This window comes from Cuculus canorus, chromosome 3, assembly GCF_017976375.1.
Source record: "Cuculus canorus isolate bCucCan1 chromosome 3, bCucCan1.pri, whole genome shotgun sequence".
Taxonomy (NCBI): domain Eukaryota; kingdom Metazoa; phylum Chordata; class Aves; order Cuculiformes; family Cuculidae; genus Cuculus; species Cuculus canorus.
The window spans coordinates 116,373-136,024 of record NC_071403.1 but is presented as its reverse complement, the minus strand read 5'-3'; the positions used below and the strand labels follow the sequence as shown (position 1 = coordinate 136,024).

The following is a 19,652-nucleotide window of genomic DNA, read 5'->3' as shown; positions in this document are numbered from 1 at the left end:
AAATGTTTAGATACTCATACTCCTGACTGACTCCATTGCAAATGTGTACTTGAGAAGGGAATTTCCACTGCAGTGTTCAACTTCTGGCTGAAATGACAAAAAATTACCACAGGATCTAAAATTGCATCTATAGTCCTTTAGGGTGAAATGGCAAGTATTTTTATCTCCCATGATACGACTTCCTAAAACAGAACTCTAAATACACAAGGCTTAAAAATATCATTAATACAGTAGGGCCTTTCAAGAGACCAGCAGAAACGTTGCAGCATTCCTCTAGGGTGGGACCACCTGCAGAATCAGATCTTTGTAATGGTGTCAAAGAAGTTACACTGGCTTTAGAAAGTTTGTACTGAAGCACAATGAATACCAGATCGAGACAAAAAAAGTTGCTATGAAATGGGAAGAGAAGGAATCAGCCTTTGTTGAACAGCGACATGTAATATCCCTTCTTTTCTACAACAATCTAAAAGCAGGTGGGTAAAGAACACGGAGGTCAAGGAGTCTCAGCCTGCTTTACTGTCAACAGCCAAAAGAAACCATCATAGTGAGTCCAAGGAGTCAAGTTTCAAAAAGCAAAGAAATGCACATGCACGGTACATATTTAGCCCTGCTTCTTTGGAATCATCAAATAAATAAGCAGCTTGTTCAAAACATCGATTTTGATTTGTTAGTTATGTAGTTTCCATGTATCAAGCTAAAAATACCTGAGTTGTCATATTCAGAAATAGCACACAAGGAAGCAATACGCCTTGAGGTGGATATTTTAAAGTTACTTGAGTACCATTCCCAAGTAACAACTCTGGACTTGCAATTCTGTTTACCAGATCAACTGGAAAATCATTACAGACATATTCCTATATGAGCTCTAGACAAAAAGTGGGATAAAAGCGATTTTGGAACAGAATACTCCAAATCACAGTGTAAATGCACGCGTTGTCATGTTTAGTAATATATACAGTAAAGAAAGGCTTGCATTAAAATAATTAAACAGAGACACAAAGAATTTAGAAAAACAAGTTCACTTTTTTTAAACTACAGTTTAATCAGATTTATCGACACAAATTAGAAAAAAACATTTATAGGCAAGTTAAAAACACCTTTAAAACATAACAGCATGCTGCTTCGGCAGCACTGCTGAGACAAATTAGAAATAAGTAATTATTAAAATATCACAATCACAGTGTAACTAACAGTGGTATTTTAATTTTGCCATACACCAACACTTAGTTTATGGATCTGTTGAAAAATAACACTTTTTAAAAAATATATATTTTGGAATAATAAAAATGAAATTCACTGGCAATGCATTGTATTCTGAACCAGGAAAGACAGATTTAGGAATACTGTAGCTATCCAGTTTTAGGGGTGTGTTCTCACATATGGGTAGCTGGAGGCAAAACTACTTCTGCATTGAGGTAAAACTATTCCCTTGAAACCTTAACCAAGGCAGGAAAGAACAATGTTCCGTCTTTTAAATTCTTAAATCGAATAACTTATTACAATGTCTTTGAATAATGCTATAGTTACCCATCTTACACTATTTTTCATTCAATACATTTTGAATGCTCTCTACTAACTGATCTAGAACACATCTGAGGTCTGGGATTTAAGAATAACTACCTAGTTACTATTGTATCGCTTTGACACCTTTGTCACAGTAAGACACATCAGCAGATTCTTCATAGAAATAGTCAACACCACTGGACAAAAGAAGATACAAAGAAAAGATGTCAAGAGAACTGATAAACACGTAGAAAGGCAAACTATGCGTAGGCAAATACTCCTCGACTTCTTGTGACAAAGATCGTTGCACCTTTAATGTGTAGTGTTGCGCTGTTCTGATTACTGGTCTCTAGGCACCCTGTTTCTCTGTTTTTTTATTCAGATTCCATCTTCACAGTTTGGAAGCCTAATCCGACTAGCACATGGATCACAGCTACCTGTTCGTATTGTGGTGACACCTCAGTGAAAATCCAGCTTGGGATATTCCTCCCTCAGACAGAAAAAGGAAAGAAGGAAGATTGTGCAGAGGTCTCTCTTGCCAAGAGGTTTGTTTGGAATAAGGTGCTGGACCAAGGTGCTACTAATGTAAGAAGTTTCCTCCGAAAGTGGCCCTAGTGCAGATTTTGGTCATATCTGAAGCCAAATTTTGTATTCATAGCCTGCAGGACCAAGTCCTGCAAGGGTTGGTTTTGCAACAGAGCCAAGAAGCCCTTTGCTTTCCACTTAAAGTGTAACCAACAGACTCTTATTTTCACTTTAGGAAGCAGAAAGCTTAGTGCTTTGAGAACGGAGCCCCCCAGCCTTCACAGGCACAGCATACGACCAGAGGGCTCTACGCCAGTCTCATGTAAATATCGATATGGCCTATTTTAAGTATATTTCTGCACACTCTATGCAGCTACGGTTTGTCAATGATAAAGGTTACATAATGTTTATATGGATATGTACATAGATTTAGACAATCTGAAAATGTCTAAAACCCGAAGCAGGCCCAAGTCACTGGACACAGCTAATGCACAGAAGGTGACAAGTGGCAAAATTTGCTTTTGCAGGCTTTTATACCAAAAGTGATCAAAATTATGTTTCAATATTTAATGGGATGAAAATTGTTACATATGATGGTTAAGTTTTGTAAAAAACATACAAAAAGCTCATCTGAAAAAAACTTTTTAAGAAATTAATTCTTTTCTTGGTTTAGTTTTGACCGTGATAAGCAACTGTTGCAATGCCTGCAGTTCTAACCTTAGGGGGTGACTTTGCAGGATGCCTGGATTTCACGGTGTTTGCAAAATGTCTCGGTTAAAACAGCAAACACATCACAACCCAAGGCAGACTTAGCCCAGAGCAGCTCTCCCTGGGCTGCAAGTGAGCAGAACCTCTGTCGAGGTCTGCAGGCAGGGTTCGCTCCCCCCAGAGCCCTCTGGCAAATGCCCCCGGCCACGGACAGGACATGAGACTTCTTCAGAGCCGGCTGTTCCACCGTTACTGCGAAGAGGATGGAGACCGACAGCGCCAGCTAGCTTAGAGCCAGGCAGGTCAGGTCGTCTATATGAGTAGGCTCAATTCACTGGAGTATCTGCTTAGATACTTAGCACAGAATTTAAATACTCGTTAAAGCACTTAGAGCCAGCTGGGTTTTAAACAGGAAATTTGAAAACACCTCCCAAGTGCTCTTCTGAGTGAGTGTTACTGGACCTAGAGAAACGCATGAAGGTTAATCCTCTAATGTAATGCTGCAATGAATCAGCACAGAACCAATGTGTATTCTTTATACGTAGAGTCTGCATCACATTAAAATCCTTCAGTTTATTTCCGCCTGATTTTCTAACACCGATCACTTTTCAATATAAATGGCAATATTTCCAAATTTTCATTGAAAATGAAAAATTCTCAAACTTGAGAATTCAATAGGAATTACAAAGCAAAAGATTTAAAGATAAGGAAAAGGAAATACTAAATTATTGTAACTTGTGCTTTTAGATTTTTTTATCATTCAAGGCCAACTTATAAAGTTGAGCATGTGAAAGTTTACATGTAACCAACAGTGACACATTTGCAGGCAAACATGAGGACACATTTGACGATGTATTTAAACAAATTGTCAAGAATTTGTTTGCAAAGCTTCCAAAAGAGCAATCCAGACTGTTAAAATTACTTTTGATACCAATTTGACCAGGGGTGAGGATCTCATAAAGGTCTCCTCTGCATCAGAGGACATTTTACCGTAACCAAATCAATGCCATCGACAGAGGCACAGCTACCTTAGTGTGCATCCTGTCACACAAGCACAGCATTTATATTCGTATTCCCGAAGGGGAAACCAAACAAGTTATTTAAGTGTAAAATTCCTCTAATAAATAATATACTACACCGGTAAAGCTCATACCACAAGTCAGCGTAGAGCAGGGCATATGCAAAGATCTCTTCATCAAGTCTTCTCACTAAATTACAATTTGCTATCAAGACCATATTGAAATGCATACCAATATTTTTACATAGTAATGCATTTTGAAGTGTCACCTACCACTGAAATTTTGTCTACACATCAACTTAAGAAACAGCCGTGGAAGAATGATTTTCCCATGTAAGTAGGGTGTACCTGTCAGGGTGGCTAAGAAAGCCTGCCTGAGTCCCACAGCGGGAGGCACTACTGAAAGTATGATTTAAATACATATTTCCCTCTCATTAATACAGAATCGTAAATGTTAAAAAAGGTTAAGCAAGCAAATAGTTTTTACCAGGGTAACCATATTTACTAACATTAACTCATGAATGTTCACAATAGGCAAATCCCTGCAAAGCACTGTAAAATGATGAATGATATGTTGTGTTTACTTCTCAGTGCGCTGATCTGCAATACAGAAAACACTTTTACCTTTTGGTTATACATCAGTTAATATGTGACTGAATACCTTGTTTCCTTCACGTCCAAAACATTTCTAGGAAATATACCTTAGTCCTATTACGTTCCTAGGAAATCTACCTTCTATTGCTTTCCTCAGCAAAAGCAACAGTAAATCACTGCCATCCTTTCAAATTCAGCATTAAGAATGATGAGTGTGAAACCTAAAAATTCTCTAAAGCATCAAGACTGGCTGCTCTTGAGTTTCTGACTGAATGGATAGAAAGGATCCAGCGCGATAGCAAGGTGGAAAACTAGTAATGGAGAAGGAAAGCTACAACAAAACCCCAGTTTGAGTAAAAAATGTAAAAAAGCCTCTTTCCGTAGTCCCCAAGATAACTCATTTGCATGAAGAGCAGACTTTGGTTCAAGGTACTTCTATATTCACCAGCAACAGCATTTAAAGGGCAAGTTCTAGGACATTACGTTTAAAACCAAATTCCATGCAAAACTAATTAATTGTTAAAATCTTCCTGTACTGCAATTATTTAAGGGGTTCAGATCAAGAAGAAAAAAGTAATTTTATTGCACGCAGACGCCAGTCTCATCCAGTTTTGAAACCCATACCTTGCCATTTGTGCCCAACTACAGCATGGATGTATTTTTTTTGCTGTTTTGACTTCTTCACAGACAAAAGTTCTGAACAAAAGTATACCTGTGAATCCACTCACGCTGAAGTAGCAGCCTTTGCTATCCTAAACCTGCCTATCTTCTGGGAACACTTAAACTTGTTTTCATATTTCATAGTGAAGAGTTAGTAAGCCTCCATCACACAGATGGGCACGCGTGCCAAACCAAGAAAACAAGAGTACCAGAACATGAGTGGGAAAAATGGCACGTTAGATGTTATACTGGTATCCAAAAGTGCTTGTTTGGGTCGATATGTAGACCGCACCAACAAGGTGAATTCAAGTTCAACAGCAACAAATGCTGAAAGAGTCAACCCTAACTCTACTCACCCAGCCAGAAATGTGAAATTCTATATATTTTATCTAAATGTCCCTTCAAGAACAGTAAGTGGGAAAATGTCTTTCCTGATTCTGTATCTAATAACGATAATCAAACACAGAAATGAGTGTACTCTTAGTTAAGAGCAACAGAAAAAAACATAATGCCATTTCAAAGAGGCATGTGACAACCACAACCCCAGGAAGGGGAGATCGACTTGGGTCATCAAAGTAAGAATTTAGAAATTAAGAGTCTTTTAAAGATAATACAGCTGTCACCAAAATGAACATCTCTACTTGTCTGAACAGACTCATCCACTCATTCCATACCTAGTTCCCCCTTTCTAACTGAGTAGGTTAATTAGTGCTAACCTACATTTATGGAAAAGGTACATTGTCCTCTTAGAGTTTTAGGCAAGGAGGCAAAGACCAGGCACAGAACTATCCCAGCAAGAAACAACTCTGACCTGACTTAGCATCTGTTTCTTTACAGAGTAAGCCATAGGTACTCTGAATATTTTTGCATGGTCGTAGCCCCAAAGCCAAGGGCTATCATTGCACTTCTGGTAGTAAGAATATCCACCCCACTAGTGCCAGATGTTTCATCAAAAATTTAAGGTTCAAAATGCTATGACAATTTTTTTTCCCATTTGTAGGTTATTAATCAAGAAGCTGCATTATTTCTCTCCAGTAGTATTTTGTGTCAGTTTTAAAGCTAAAAAAACCCCATGTGGATACACACTTGGTGTATACTTCAAAAAATTACAAGAAAATACAGAATATAAGCAATTAAAATGTAGCCCTTTAACAGTATTACTCTAGCAGGGACCATCATCACAATAAATGGCCTGGAACAGACATAATCACTGCATCGCTCCCTTCACTTCCATAATTCAGTCAGAAGGATTTCTTTCTTACATTACGTTACCCACAAATATAACATGAATTTGGCATGTAAAATTCTAATTTAAAGAAAAAGCTTTTCCTCAAATTCACATACTCCTTTGGATAAAGGGCCATCAGTTATCGAGCATACAGAAACTGGTTATGATGGTAATTTCATGTTTGACTCCCTGTGCACTACAGTTCAAGTAATTCTGCTATTTTATACTGAAAGCACCATCAAGTAACTCTGTATGTCCGAAAATTCAAAATAACTTTAAGTATTAAAAACATTTTTTTTTTAAAACAGTTGTATTCTAGACCAGGTATTCCTGGTATTCAAGGGTAAAAACACACTTTCATTGAAATCCTGGTGCTTGCACATTGTCTTCCGTGTCCTGCGGCTGCCTTTCCTTCTCTAGCTGCAAAGCCCCCCTGGCAGTGGTTGTTTATATTGGTTTTAGGTATGTTAAAAGAAACCTAGATTGGAGCTATCAAGCCCTGGAAAAGATGAACCTTCTGGTGGTATACTGGGCTTTTTCAATCCATTCGGAAGGGCCATGTGTAATTATATTCTTTATCAAAGAAACCTAACTATAATTTGGCATCAGTAACATTTACAGTTCCATGATGTACTGTGATAGTTTGAGATACTTTAAGAAAACCCTCCAAATACTGAGATGCTTATTGCAATTCCCTTTTAGATATTGAAAAGCCTTCTAATGGCTCTGAATTTTCTATTTTTATCTTCTTTATAACATATGGTATTATATATTTGAAATATGCTTTCCACATAAAATCAAACTTGAAAATATCCACTTACAAACAATACTTCAGTAAATAGAGGGTTTAAGGCAAGTCATTCATTTGGAAAAAATAATTTCCGTTTGCTAATCCTAGATTGACACAATTTTACTCCACCCCGTCAGTGCCTTGGGATACACAACGTACATTCAGCAAAGGGCACACATATGACCCTGTGGACATACGTTGCAAGTCCTGAGTGCCCATTGAAATAATGGTAATATCTTCATATAAGGCGTGACCCACAGGGACATGGCATGGGAGGGGTTACTTTGTTTTGTCTCCAGTCTTGCTATTGTATGTGATTTTCCTAGGTAATGCATTCTTTTCTCACTAAACATCTTTGCAAACAAATACAAACCCCTTTAAAAGGTGCTAAAAATGGGTTTCTGAAAACATACAAAATATATTCATCATAGTATTCCCTCAATCACTGTTTTAATGCTTGATATTTGCAGGTTATTTCTTGTTTTTGACTGAAACTATTATTTGCTGTGGAATAACTGTTCTTTTGCAAAAGATTTTCTTCTTCTAGTTTTTTGGACCACGCGGGCTGGATGCTTTCGTGCTTTTTACTTCCTTTTTGAGTTCTTTTCAATGGAAATACCAACAACACGAGGATACTGGCAATGTGAAGACAGAAATAGCAGGAGCTAAAAAGCAAACAAAAGTAATAATTCAGTAAAACTCTGGCCACTCTTACAGGAATAAACTGTAAAAGCCTACTTGCATTCAGTACTTGGCACCTAAGACATTTAAGTCAAAAATACATTAATATATCCTTTTTAAGAGATTTACTAAGGAGAAATCAGAAAGTAAGTCTTCCCCACAGTACTCAGTGCTGTGACAGAGATAAAGTGAGGTTCTGCTTTCAACTATGTTTCACCAAAGTTTCTTCTGAGAAGTTATTATCTTGTCTCACTGTAAAGTAGTACAAGTGCATACAGCAATCCTAAAGGTACCCTCTAGTGTTGGTGGTTGTGTTTTTTTTTCCCCATGCCCCAGGAAAAGTTAAATTCTATTACGTTAGGAAAATGAGATCACTTCATGGTTTCTCACAAGCAACAGAAACGATGTTTGAGGCACTAGAACAGATATACAGTTTGCTCAGCTAACAAATAAATCTTATCACTAAGGCAGAAATCTTATGCACAGAAAATATTTCAATTCCAAGTTAAAGAAAAAAGTCGAATATGTTTACCTGTAAAAGGTGAATGAGGGTTTTACAGAGAGCAGCACAAATGGCACGACTGTGTAACTTATTGCTACTTGAGTTGCCATCCATGTTATAATGTCATAGCAAAGTTTAACAGCAGGAGATTCAACAAAATAGTGCCTGATATTGTTTCTTATCTGAAAAAGCAGATGATAGTAAGTTAGCTTAGGAATAAACTTCAAGAAGTATCTTACTGCACAGAGTTTGTTGCACTTCCACAAAATCCAGGGGATTAATTGCAATGCTGCAGTTCAGTCAAGTATCTTTGTCAAAATACCCATCAACTTCAATGGGACTCAGGTCAAATTCCCTGCCTGTCAGAATAGTGCGCTTCATCCAGACAGGAATTTAAGTATTTATGAATTAATGCAGAATTTAAGTAAATGAACCCCCCCCCCCCAAATCCAAGGCTGCCTTGGACTACTTGTCTGAATGAGGCATACGTTCTGTTCTATCAAGCCATTCTGTAAATACAGTAGGAGTAAACAAAAGCCAGACTGCTTCTCTTGGAAGCTTCTACGTGGCGACATTTTCATCTATTTGCTAGTAAACACTGTTTTAGGACAAGTAGGGTATAAGTCAGAATATACAAAATATTGGTTCCAATGACATATTTCAGGAGTCTTAGGAACTAGTATCAAGTGGGACTGTTATCAAAGGGCTCAATTTTCTATGCTGATTCATTTTTTGTTCCTAAAATTCTATTCAAACAATAGAATACTAAAGGTATTTTAAAAAACCTAAAACCCATAAGGTTTGGGTTCAGTTTTATTTAAGACTATAATGAAAAAGACACCAGCAGATCTTGGCCCCTTCTTCCTTTGACTGAGCTGTCACCCTTGCTCACACTCTTATTTGCTGACAAGCTAAGAAGGGCTCGATTCAGCCTTTGTGTAGCTTTTGGTATCACAGTTGCCACCTTCCAGTCATCCGCACTGAGGCAGCCCTCTCTGAAAAGCTGCACAGCAAAGGACCATTCAGCTTCTTCATCCTTCTGGACTCCTGAACATACGGAATGCTAGAGCTTGCGCTGATTTCATTCCTTACATTAGAAACCTTCTTCACCTTTCTTGTCCTTGCTTACCCACATTCCTCTTAAGTAACACGTTCCTACTCACCTTTGCTTGGTTAAGCTAACACAAGTCATCCTAGCCACCTTTCATCCTACCGTCTGCCATTCCCCTATGGTCACTCGTTCCCAAGTTCTTTAATACTAGAGAAATCTAGTATTTTAGGACTTGAAGGACAACTTAAAGGATGAATCTATAACTGCCCTTGGTCAACACCTCCCTATGAAATGTTTTAATGGTTAAAGGAAGCAAAACCAGTTGCTTAGGCATGACAGGAGAAGAAAGCGTGGGTCAGAGCTGCCAAGCCTGGCAGCCTTAATAAAGGCTAGTACAGCTAAATAAAAACATGCTGAAGTACCTCTAACATATCTTATCAGTTAATATTAAGTAACTTTTCATACAGAAACTAACAATGTAATTATTTAATAGCCTATTGATTGATATATAGACATATGAATACGAGGCAGCTTACCCAAAAGTGCAGCGAGCACTCTGATTTACTGGGATTGCCTGAGAGAACCACTTTTACCTCTAAACTGTCCATGAACCTTGGCTTTGGCACCAGCCTCCGACTGATAAATGTCAAAAGTTCACTGTGACAGAGTCTGGAAAGGAGGAGGGAGCTATACTTCTTGTAAAGAAAGGAGTCAGGTCTGTCAGCCAAGGACTACACCCACATCTTTGTGAAGAAAGAGGAGGAGCGTCTGGTTTATTACCATTAGTAACAATCTAAAATCTGTCACCTTCCCCCAGCTGTTAGAGCCACAAAGAGCAGTCTGCTTCGTTTCTCATTCTCCTGGTTCTTTTGACAGACAAGCGTTCTCTTATTCTGCTCTGAGCTAACAGCTAATTCTTTTTGTTCCTCTTCCCCGTGAGTAACTGATAAACCTGACTCTGTTCTTACTCAGCTTTCTCAGGCAGCACCGAGAGATTTCTTGCAGATCTGCTGGTTCCATATGGCTCTGGATAGCAGCTGTGAAAGCTCGTTAACGCGACTGCACTGCTGACTGGCCAATCTGGAGCAGTAACAGAGCTCTCTATCTGCTGGCTGAGGGGGAGCATTCCTTAGTTACCATCTTTACGATAGTGCTGGGCAGAAATGAGGCAGGGGGACAGATTCAACAAATACAAAGCACTGACTCCCCAGACTTTAAGTTGCTGATAATCCGTGATAAAGTTTGTTCAAAATGATCTTGGCTAGCACCATCTCGTTTAGCATGCCTTAATAATACATGATCAGTTAATACAGAGGAAGGGCTTCCACAAGAGATACACTACAAAGATGTTACAGGCTGTGAACCGTCTTGCTTGTTTCTAATGACCACCCCCTCCTTATCAATAATCATTCGCACTGCTCTAATAACTAAAAAAAGTAAACAAAGCTATCAGACCGCTTGTGTGTCAACTGTAAATGACATCTTTGGACTAGAGAACATGAGAACTGTTTATAATTTAAGAAGATACTTGGTTGGTACTTACAGCTCGTGCTGCGAGTGTCATTAGTACTCCTGTTAAAAATGTTAAATAATATCCTGGGTAAACCCCGTGCCAAATGGCAGAGAGGATGAAGGTTTGGATCGTTGGGCTGAAGGTGGCTCGCTCATAGCACACTCTAGCAAGTCAAAGACAATTCAAGATAATTAACAGGAGACACAAATCACCACCAGTCTTCCCAGTTATGCGTTATACATGTATACTTTTAGCAGTTTCACCTCCAACACATCATTTCCAATACAATTGCTGTATACTATTGTTTAATAATGTTACCACTATATTATGACTTACAGAAAAGAACGCTTCCGATTTAACCCCTCACTGCTGACCTATGCTCAGTGCCATCATAGAGGGTGGTTTAGTGAAGTGATACAGAAGTATCCAAAGGCAGGTGTTGGTATGAAGGGATCCTGAGCCATCCCAAGTGTTTGGAAAGCTACACTGGAAGGCCCAGGCTATCCTACAAACTCTCATGATGAGCCAAATATGTATTTTTCATAAAATGAAAGCAGCTTATAGAAAAAGGGAAAAAATAACAACTACCTTCAATTTTAAGCAAATCAGAGTACAACTGAAAATGTGTCTGTGTATAGCAATTAAGTGAGTATGATGATGAAATTACAATTAATGACTCTGGGGAAGTGAGAATATCAAACAAGGAGAATGCTGAACTCTGCTATTTAAAAATTGAGACTCCGAATTATTAGGCAAGGTCCTAAAGTAAGGCATTCTAGAAGGAAGAAAGGAAATAGGAATCCAAGAAAAGTAGTTTCTAGAAGACAACATTAAATGACACAATGACAAACCATCATGATGTGGAAGAATGATAGGAAACATGGCAAGGTCCTTATATGGCTTCATCAAGAGTTCTTTAATGATCTGAAAACCAGAAAGCAATAGGAAATATGGAAACAGATGCACTCTAACATGAAGCAAAAATAAACAGCACAAGTATGCACAAACACAAATCTAAGACTAGCATACAAAAATGAGTTTTAACTAAAAAAGGCCATAGACACCAATATGTAAAAGTGTTTTATAATCACACAGCAAGAAACAGAGAGAAAAGAATGCACATCTGTTCTTCAAGGAGGGCTGAAACATTCACTACTAATGTAACTACTTTATTGCAACTTCCATATATACAAAAATTTGTTGAGACCAAACGATACACTCAGTGTTAAAGAGCAGAAGGTAAAAAGGCAGGATTTGAATAAAGATCAAAAATATATTGTGAGAGTCTAGTTTATCCAGTCAAAGAGATGTGCTACGTTTCTCTTAGGCGTTCTCCAGCACGGGGTACCAGCAGAGCCCCCTCCCCTGGCCGAAGAGCTTCCCGGACAATGCCCACTGAGATGAGAAGGGCCCAAGCAGGGCGCGGGCGCGGCATACACAAAGCTATCTGAGCACCTGGGCCCCAGCACAGCACCCTAGAGAGAAGAGCAACACTGGACAGACGAAACGGTGACCAGGGAGCTTCAGAGAGGCTTTTGAAACAAAGACGGTGTCAGCCTAGAAAGTAGAAAAGCTCTAGGAAAGTTTGTAAACAAGCCAAGGAAACACCCTGGAGCGAGACACTGGTCGCCAAAACCTGGCTGCCAGGAGTCACCCCACGGGCACCATGACCTCTGTCTCGGCCCCGCAGGCACGGAGCGCCCTGCATCCGGCTGGCAGACTGTCCATGCCATGTGCAACACTCAGCGAGCAATGTCTCATCCCGATGAGCTGCACGCACGTGAACTCCTGGCACGCTTTTCTCACTGGCGTGTGAGACAGCGGGTTCTCGTGGAGCCGGAGTGCCCAGAGGCAGCGCAGAGCGCCCAGGAGGAGGGCTGGGTTTGTAACCCATGCGCCCCTGGGAGTGGAGGCGCGGTTTCCATGTAACCACGCATGTGCGCGTATACTATTTTGATCTCTTTGGGATTAGTTACAGACGCGTTTAGAGATTTATTAAGCCACAACACTAAGCACTTACAAAACATTATCTCTTCTCATACTGATATTAATTCTGAATACATATTTCACTGACTGGCAATTAATTATGTCTTCTTAATTAACTGATAAATTCCTTCAATCTTTATTTGGTTTAAACTGCATCAACTAAGCAGATTTTCACCTGCAAAGCATTCAGGAGCTAACACAACTACCTAAATTAATGAATTTCAGCTATATCAATGCAAGTCAGATAAGATATACACCAGGAAAAAGAGAAATCATGAGGCTTCAGTTTCAGTGTGTTAAAAGTAAGCTTAAAAACTCCTCCATAGATTTGCCAATAACAAATAATAAACAAATAATTATTTGCCAATAATTCACTTGTTGTTCCTAAAAGCAAACCAAGGAAATATGCTCATCCGAACAGGCTGAGGAAATCTATTCAAATAGGGGCAGAGGTCCAGGTTACCCGTGATTTGCTCTAGGAGTGGGAAAACACATCAACTGTTTAGGAAGGCACTCCCCTTGCTCTGGATCCACACTTTCATTACTAGCTTGGGTTGTAGTTGAGAACTATATTTTTCCACCCTGCCTTCCCTTCCTTTTTTCCACAAGGGGAAGCGGTGTGTGGAGGAGGGTGTGGAATGAGGAGACTCTCATTGTTTTCTTAACAGACAGAGCACTACCATCCAAAATTTTCTTGATAGACTTGAATGATGTTCTGAAATCAACAAGATGAAGTCCAAAGCCTAGAACATCTAAGAAGAAAAGTGGAAGATACAAAACAGTACCTGTCCATTTCACACGACTGAGAAGTGCAGCTCAGCATGAATATAAATCAGCAGTATGAAACACTGAGTATCAGCTGAGCTCAAATCAACATTAGATTGCTGCTGCAAAGTGATACTGTGATGTTAGAGAGTTATCTAAAGAAAAGAAGGGTAATTAATCCACTCAAAGCACTCAATACTGCCTGTAACAGGCCAGGGAAGCGCCTCGGAGGCCTTTGCTGGAGTCCTACACCCACTGTAAGACGGCAGGAACTTTGGAAAGAAGCCAGAAGAAAGCAACAAGAACGACAAAGGTTTTGCACACATGACCAAAGACAAAAGAAATTAGGTGTTCTCTTTGGAAAAAACAACAAACAGACTGAGGGGGTTAAAATAACAGCCTCCCCAGTCAGGAAAGTTATCATCACATAGATTGTTGATATGTGCTACTATGTAAATATCTATTTTAACTTGCATGCTTGGAACACTCATACTGCTGTATTTTGTGACCTACATTTAAAGTTTTTTAAACTTCTTGTGATCTGTAGACCATTAACTGTGTTTTTACGAAGGGTTTGGCTTTACACACATTTAGGGTTAAAGTTCAGTTCCTCTTTCAAAAGCATCAAAACAACAGACTGAATACTGACATGGGATATTTCTGTACCTCATCAGGGTGAACTCATAAGATTTTAATTGCTTCCATAGACGGTAAACAGGTGAGGTATTAAAAGTGGACGTTTGAAGTAATACATGAGCTTGTCCTCTATGCAAACATTGCAACTAACCAAATTATTGTAATACAAGATACACTCTGGACAAATATTTATGCCTCACACATAATAATTAAAACAATCTCTTACTTGCAACAAATCTTTAAGAAAATATCCACCCTTCTCCTTTTCACTGTGGCAGAATCAACGTGTCTTTAGGCTGACCTCAAAGACTCTTCTACCATTGTTATTAAATATTTAAGCAATTGATTGTCCTTAAGTTGAATTTTTCTTTAAAAATTTATTAAACAAGGTGCTTGAATTTTTCCTTGTATCTTCTTTTAATGTCATCACAGACAACCGATTTGCATTTTTTCTTTCAGTTCCTAGCAGAAGCAGTACTCATCTCCACTGCTTCAGTTTAACATCGTTCAACTTGGGACCTTTAAAAGTTTCTTGGAACACAACTATCTCCTATTAAGCTTTAATACTGAAAAACCTCTTTTCTCTAACTAAGTTAAAATGCATTTTAAAGTAGTTTATTTGCCTACTGAGCCAACTAGAACAATCATAGACAATACAATTTCTATTTTTAATTGGGTCAGAAAAACATTTAGGGAAGAAATTATGGAAAAAGAGCAAAAACAATAAAGAAATTTGATGGAAGCAACATCCTGTTGCGAGCCATCCTAGAAGAGATAAGGAACTCTGAGAGATCCCATGACGGGGTCTCAATTAAACACACACCTATTTGTAAAAGGTTATCTACACAGAGACTGGGAGAAGGGAAAAAACATCCATGTAGTACTCAAGGACACTTCTTTACTTTCTAGTTACCACAAAGAAGCAGTAAAAGCAGAGTGACTTAGTTCACTGGGCATTATACCCATTTCCCAGTCAAGGAAAAAAGCACATCTGAGGGATACTCATTTGTACTTTTTTCGATGGCACACTGCAGGGTTTGATTTTTGCCATGCACTCATTGTGGAAGGAGAGCACAGAAAGTTCTCTCCAGAATGTATGGAAGTTCCTGTAGTACTACATGGCTAAAAAACCCAAAACAACCAAAAAAACAAATACAGAGTTACTACAGGCAGCCTGCTCTCAGCAACGTGCACTGCTTGGAATGCCAAGAAAGAAAATGGAGGAGACATTTCCACAGAGTAATACTTTTAGGTTCCCTGTGACCAGTGAAGAAAAACAGATTCTATCACTACCTGGTAGCTTACGCTAAGAAAGGAGTGTTCAACTCAGAGTCTTGAATTAAAGTATTAAAGGAACAATGTCCCATGTAGTTGCTAAACAATCATCCTGCTTTGTGGGGTTTAGCTTTAAATGTTACATTACCCTCAGAGACATACTTATCTAAGAACTTCATTGGAGAAAAGCTTTCTTTTAAGAAATAAATACCTTTTAAGCCAAAGAGCTGTTTGGATATTCCAGTTATCAAGAAACATCTTGAAACTCGTGGAAAACTGTAAAGTAAAAACAAACTAATTAATTCCCTAATTGTAAAATGGTACAAAATATTTGTAATATAATACATGTTATTAAAAATACCTCTACTTTGTGATGAGTTGAGTAATGTATTTACTCAACTACTTGTAACCAAATATTTTGGAAGGCACCTGACAAGTAGAACATATTCAAGCCAAATTACTTTCCATCCTTTCCCAAGGGTGTGAACACATCAGTTTTAACTTAGAACATATTCACTACCACGAGGAACAAAATGCATAGGAAATGTTACTGCAATTACAAGCAACTACGTACATGGGCATGTATTGTATTTGAAAGAGCCATGAACAAACCTCTATTTGCTGGATTCTCAGATTTGATATTAGATCCCAATGTGTAACTCCATTTTTATCATAGCCTCTAAAACCGAATCCTGCGGCATTATTAATTGCATCTGCTGCAATGAAACAAAAAGAAACAAGTGAATTATAAACTGCCTGTATTACAAAATCTGCATCACACATGCAATGCATTCAAAGTATTTATTACATGTTAAAAGCTACAGTTTATCAAATACTAAGAATCGCAGTATTAGACACTTGAACAAACGGAAAATAATCCAAGCAATGCACTGGCTTTCAGTTAAACTTTTACAAAAGCAAAAGAGTGAGAGGTGGCACTACTTATATCGGCAGAGATGTCCCCTTTCTCTCACGCCACCTATTTAGCCTCGCTTGAGCAATCCAACAGAAAAACAGACTCAATGAGATGCATAAGAGTGTGAAAGTGACTGTCCGTAATGACTTGAGATAGCAGCTCAACACGCAGATCCATGTCTTTAGTCTTCATTAGGCAGCAAAAGTGATGTTTAGAGCATAGAGATAAATAGCACGATTGACTTCAAGCAGGCGCACATTTACACCCCCACACAGAGCAGTGCAAACCTCATAGAAAAAAACACTAATTTACTAAGCAATGCAGATTTGCCAGATTTCCACTAATGGAGTAAGGCCACTGTTAACAACACTTCTGAACGCAAAGTGTTTACAACGCATGTCAGAGGTCAAACAGTTCAAAGCAAACAACATTTTTCCCTAGGAGAAAAAGCTGCTACCTACCACCACCTGAACTAGGTGGGGAAACACAAGGGATCTCAGTCTAAACACCACCTGTCATCTTCAGTCATCACCTTTGCCTCAGCTTTATTAGCTCAGACAATAAAGTTCCATGAACGGTACTTCTCAAATTCAAATGGCCACTTACACAGAAACGAGCTTTTCCCAAACAGTGTCTCCATTGCACCAGGTGATTGGTTGCATGCACCCAAACAGGGACACACATCCATGAGGCACGAACTCATCCGTGTATCCACTTAGGCAGATAAATAAGCGCCCATGGGGACAAGAATGCCAACTCCTCTCCCAGCTTAGAGGAGCCCTGAGGAACTGGAAGCAAGGAACGCAAAAGGCTCTGCAGAAGCAATGCAGATCTAGTCCTCTAGTTACAGGACACGAGCCCTCTCTGTTAGCTCAGAATTCTTCTAAAGCACTGTAATTAGAGTGTCACTTTTTAAGTTACAGCTAGCAAGGTAAGAGAAATTGCTCAGTTTGTATTACCATATTAAAAAGAATTTACACAGTAGTGGTACGTAAAAAATTCACATCTTTCGCATTTACCTTTCTTCTTAACAAGCTTTTCAATGTATTACTCCAGTGTATTTGGAAAGTAAAAGAAACAATTGACTCAGGCAGTTCCTTTCCTTCAGTTGTTTCTCCAGTTATCTGCCACTCTGGAAGAGGTCTTTGTACATTTGATTTAATGTAGGGTTATTTATACTATTTTTATTTCCTTATCCATTTAAAAAAAAAAAAGTCTTTGAAAGCAACAAAGTCTGCTGCTCTGTATCTGCTATCACTGATGTTGAAGTCAAACGTTAGACAATTATTTTATGCTCAATTAGAAACAGCTGAAGACATGAAGTCCATACCCTCTTGCTAGCCAAAGAACAAATGGCAAGAGTAAGCACTCATTTTATTAAGCATTCATTTTAAGTAGTTAATTTTATTAACAGATTTCTTATTCTAAGTGCAAAGAACATCAATGGACAATTCCAACGCAGAAACACACAGTAAAACTATTACCAGCCTCCTCACATTCTACTCATACCATTAGAAGTTTAGATAAGGTGAAGTGGAAGGAAGAAGGTAAAAAAAGTTACTTAGCAAACTAGAAGTACAGAGTTGAAGTAGTTTATTTTCTTCAGTGTTTTACCGAAGGACTACACTGCTAGCAAGCACATAAAGAGAAAACCATAAGAAGTATTAAAGGGGAAAAAAATCCACCGATTATTCATTTTTTCAGATAACTTGTACTCTTTACAGACGATGATAATACTGCATAAGAGCACAATATTCAAAATTATTTCATTCCACAACAAGCCCTAGAATTACTATATCCAGACAAGCTGAAAGCACTTCATTCATTCACCAGGAATGAAACCAGCAGCTGTAAATGAGTCACTCTGCTCTGCAACACTAAGGCTTTCTTTATTTCATTGTTTCCCACAGATTCTCTCTCAAAAGAATTATGAAACAAATATGTAAAACTGGAGTGGAGGAGGAAACTGATGAAATCTTTGTGTGAGCCACTTCCAAGATGGCAGCGTACATAAATAGAGCGTTTTGTTGCTGTATGTGTTGTTTTTTTCAAATAACATGAAGTGAAAAGCAAAACATTCTCTAAAATATATCCTATTCAGTATCTTAAAGTAGTGCCTATGGGTGTTATCCTGTTGGTCAATTAGAACTTTTAGTAAACAAAGACTAAAACTGAAGTGGCACTCAAATTCTGAAAATAGCACTGCGAATGCCATCTACTATTAACAACACTGTGACAGATCTGAACTTCGATATATTCATTTTTCCTTCATACTTGAATAACAAGTAAATTACTGATAACTAAAGCTTAGAATCACTAACTTTTCAGATATGCCAAAATCAAGATATCAAGTTAAAAAAAAAAAAAAGGGCTGGGCATCAGACTGGATTGACATTGACTACAACTTTTAAAAACCAGATAAGTCATTGCTCATTAAAACACAATCTCTCTGCAGCAAACCTGTTGTTTCGCTCAGATTTGTTCAGGAGACCACAATCTCATTTGTAACACTGCCACAACACCGTGCTTAGATATATGGCAAGTACTGTTACTCAAAAAGAGACACCATTCAATGTACTTTGACACTACCTCAAAACACTTAAATGCAATAATGTTTTCCTTAGGCCTCAAGAGGGCACTGCCACTTTTTACTACACGCTCAGCGTGCAGCAAATGAAACTCCATACCTACACTTTAATATATGTACTTACCTAAAGTCCATGCGAAATAATACTTGGGTCTGGCAGCCATAAGAGACAGATAAAGGTAGAAAAACCTTATAGGCCACGATGCTGTAGCTCTGAAGTTATCATCAATGTTGTATTCCACAGGCAAAGTTTTTGTAATGGTCATATGGAAGAGTAAGGACAGTCCACAGATTAAGAGTTTCTGTGCCACGGCTATCTGAAAAGTTCAAGATGGGATACATGGTAAACTTCCTTTTCTGTCAATCCAGTGAAAACAAAGACAGGTTATAATCTTTGTTCCTTAAACAGATGTATATATGTGTCATTTTTTCAGTAATAATTACTACCAACTTTAAAATAGTAGGTGACATTTTACAGAATCTCACGGAATATTGTTATCTTGAGTAAGTTGTGAGCACCACTTCGGGCAAACACAACAAATCCAATCGGACTACACAGAGCCACTAAAACCCCTTACAATAATGGGAATATCTTGTGCAACTTGCAGTTTTTCTTATCTGCTTGTCAAATGACTGAAGCAGTAAATTGTTAAGGCATCACAACACAAAGCATCCAGTACGGGACAAGGTGAGCGGGATTGCGGCAGAGATTGC

At 38.5% G+C, this 19,652-nt stretch overlaps 1 protein-coding gene across 3 annotated transcripts in view; it reads right to left on the bottom strand.

The window, feature by feature from the left end:
• Positions 1-1,016: 1,016 nt before the first annotated feature.
• Positions 1,017-19,652, bottom strand: part of MBOAT2 (membrane bound O-acyltransferase domain containing 2) — a 100,567-nt gene continuing 81,931 nt past the window's right edge. For 2 of the 3 annotated variants that reach the window (XM_054061208.1, XM_054061209.1), the window contains 6 exons: positions 19,063-19,255; positions 16,048-16,151; positions 15,647-15,711; positions 10,804-10,936; positions 8,240-8,391; positions 1,017-7,691 (listed from right to left, as the gene is read on the bottom strand). In XM_054061208.1, coding sequence (XP_053917183.1) covers positions 7,469-7,691; positions 8,240-8,391; positions 10,804-10,936; positions 15,647-15,711; positions 16,048-16,151; positions 19,063-19,255 — 870 coding nt within the window. In that variant the 3' untranslated portion in view covers positions 1,017-7,468. The remainder of the gene's footprint in view (positions 7,692-8,239; positions 8,392-10,803; positions 10,937-15,646; positions 15,712-16,047; positions 16,152-19,062; positions 19,256-19,652) is intronic. The other variant, XM_054061210.1, reaches the window with a different exon arrangement.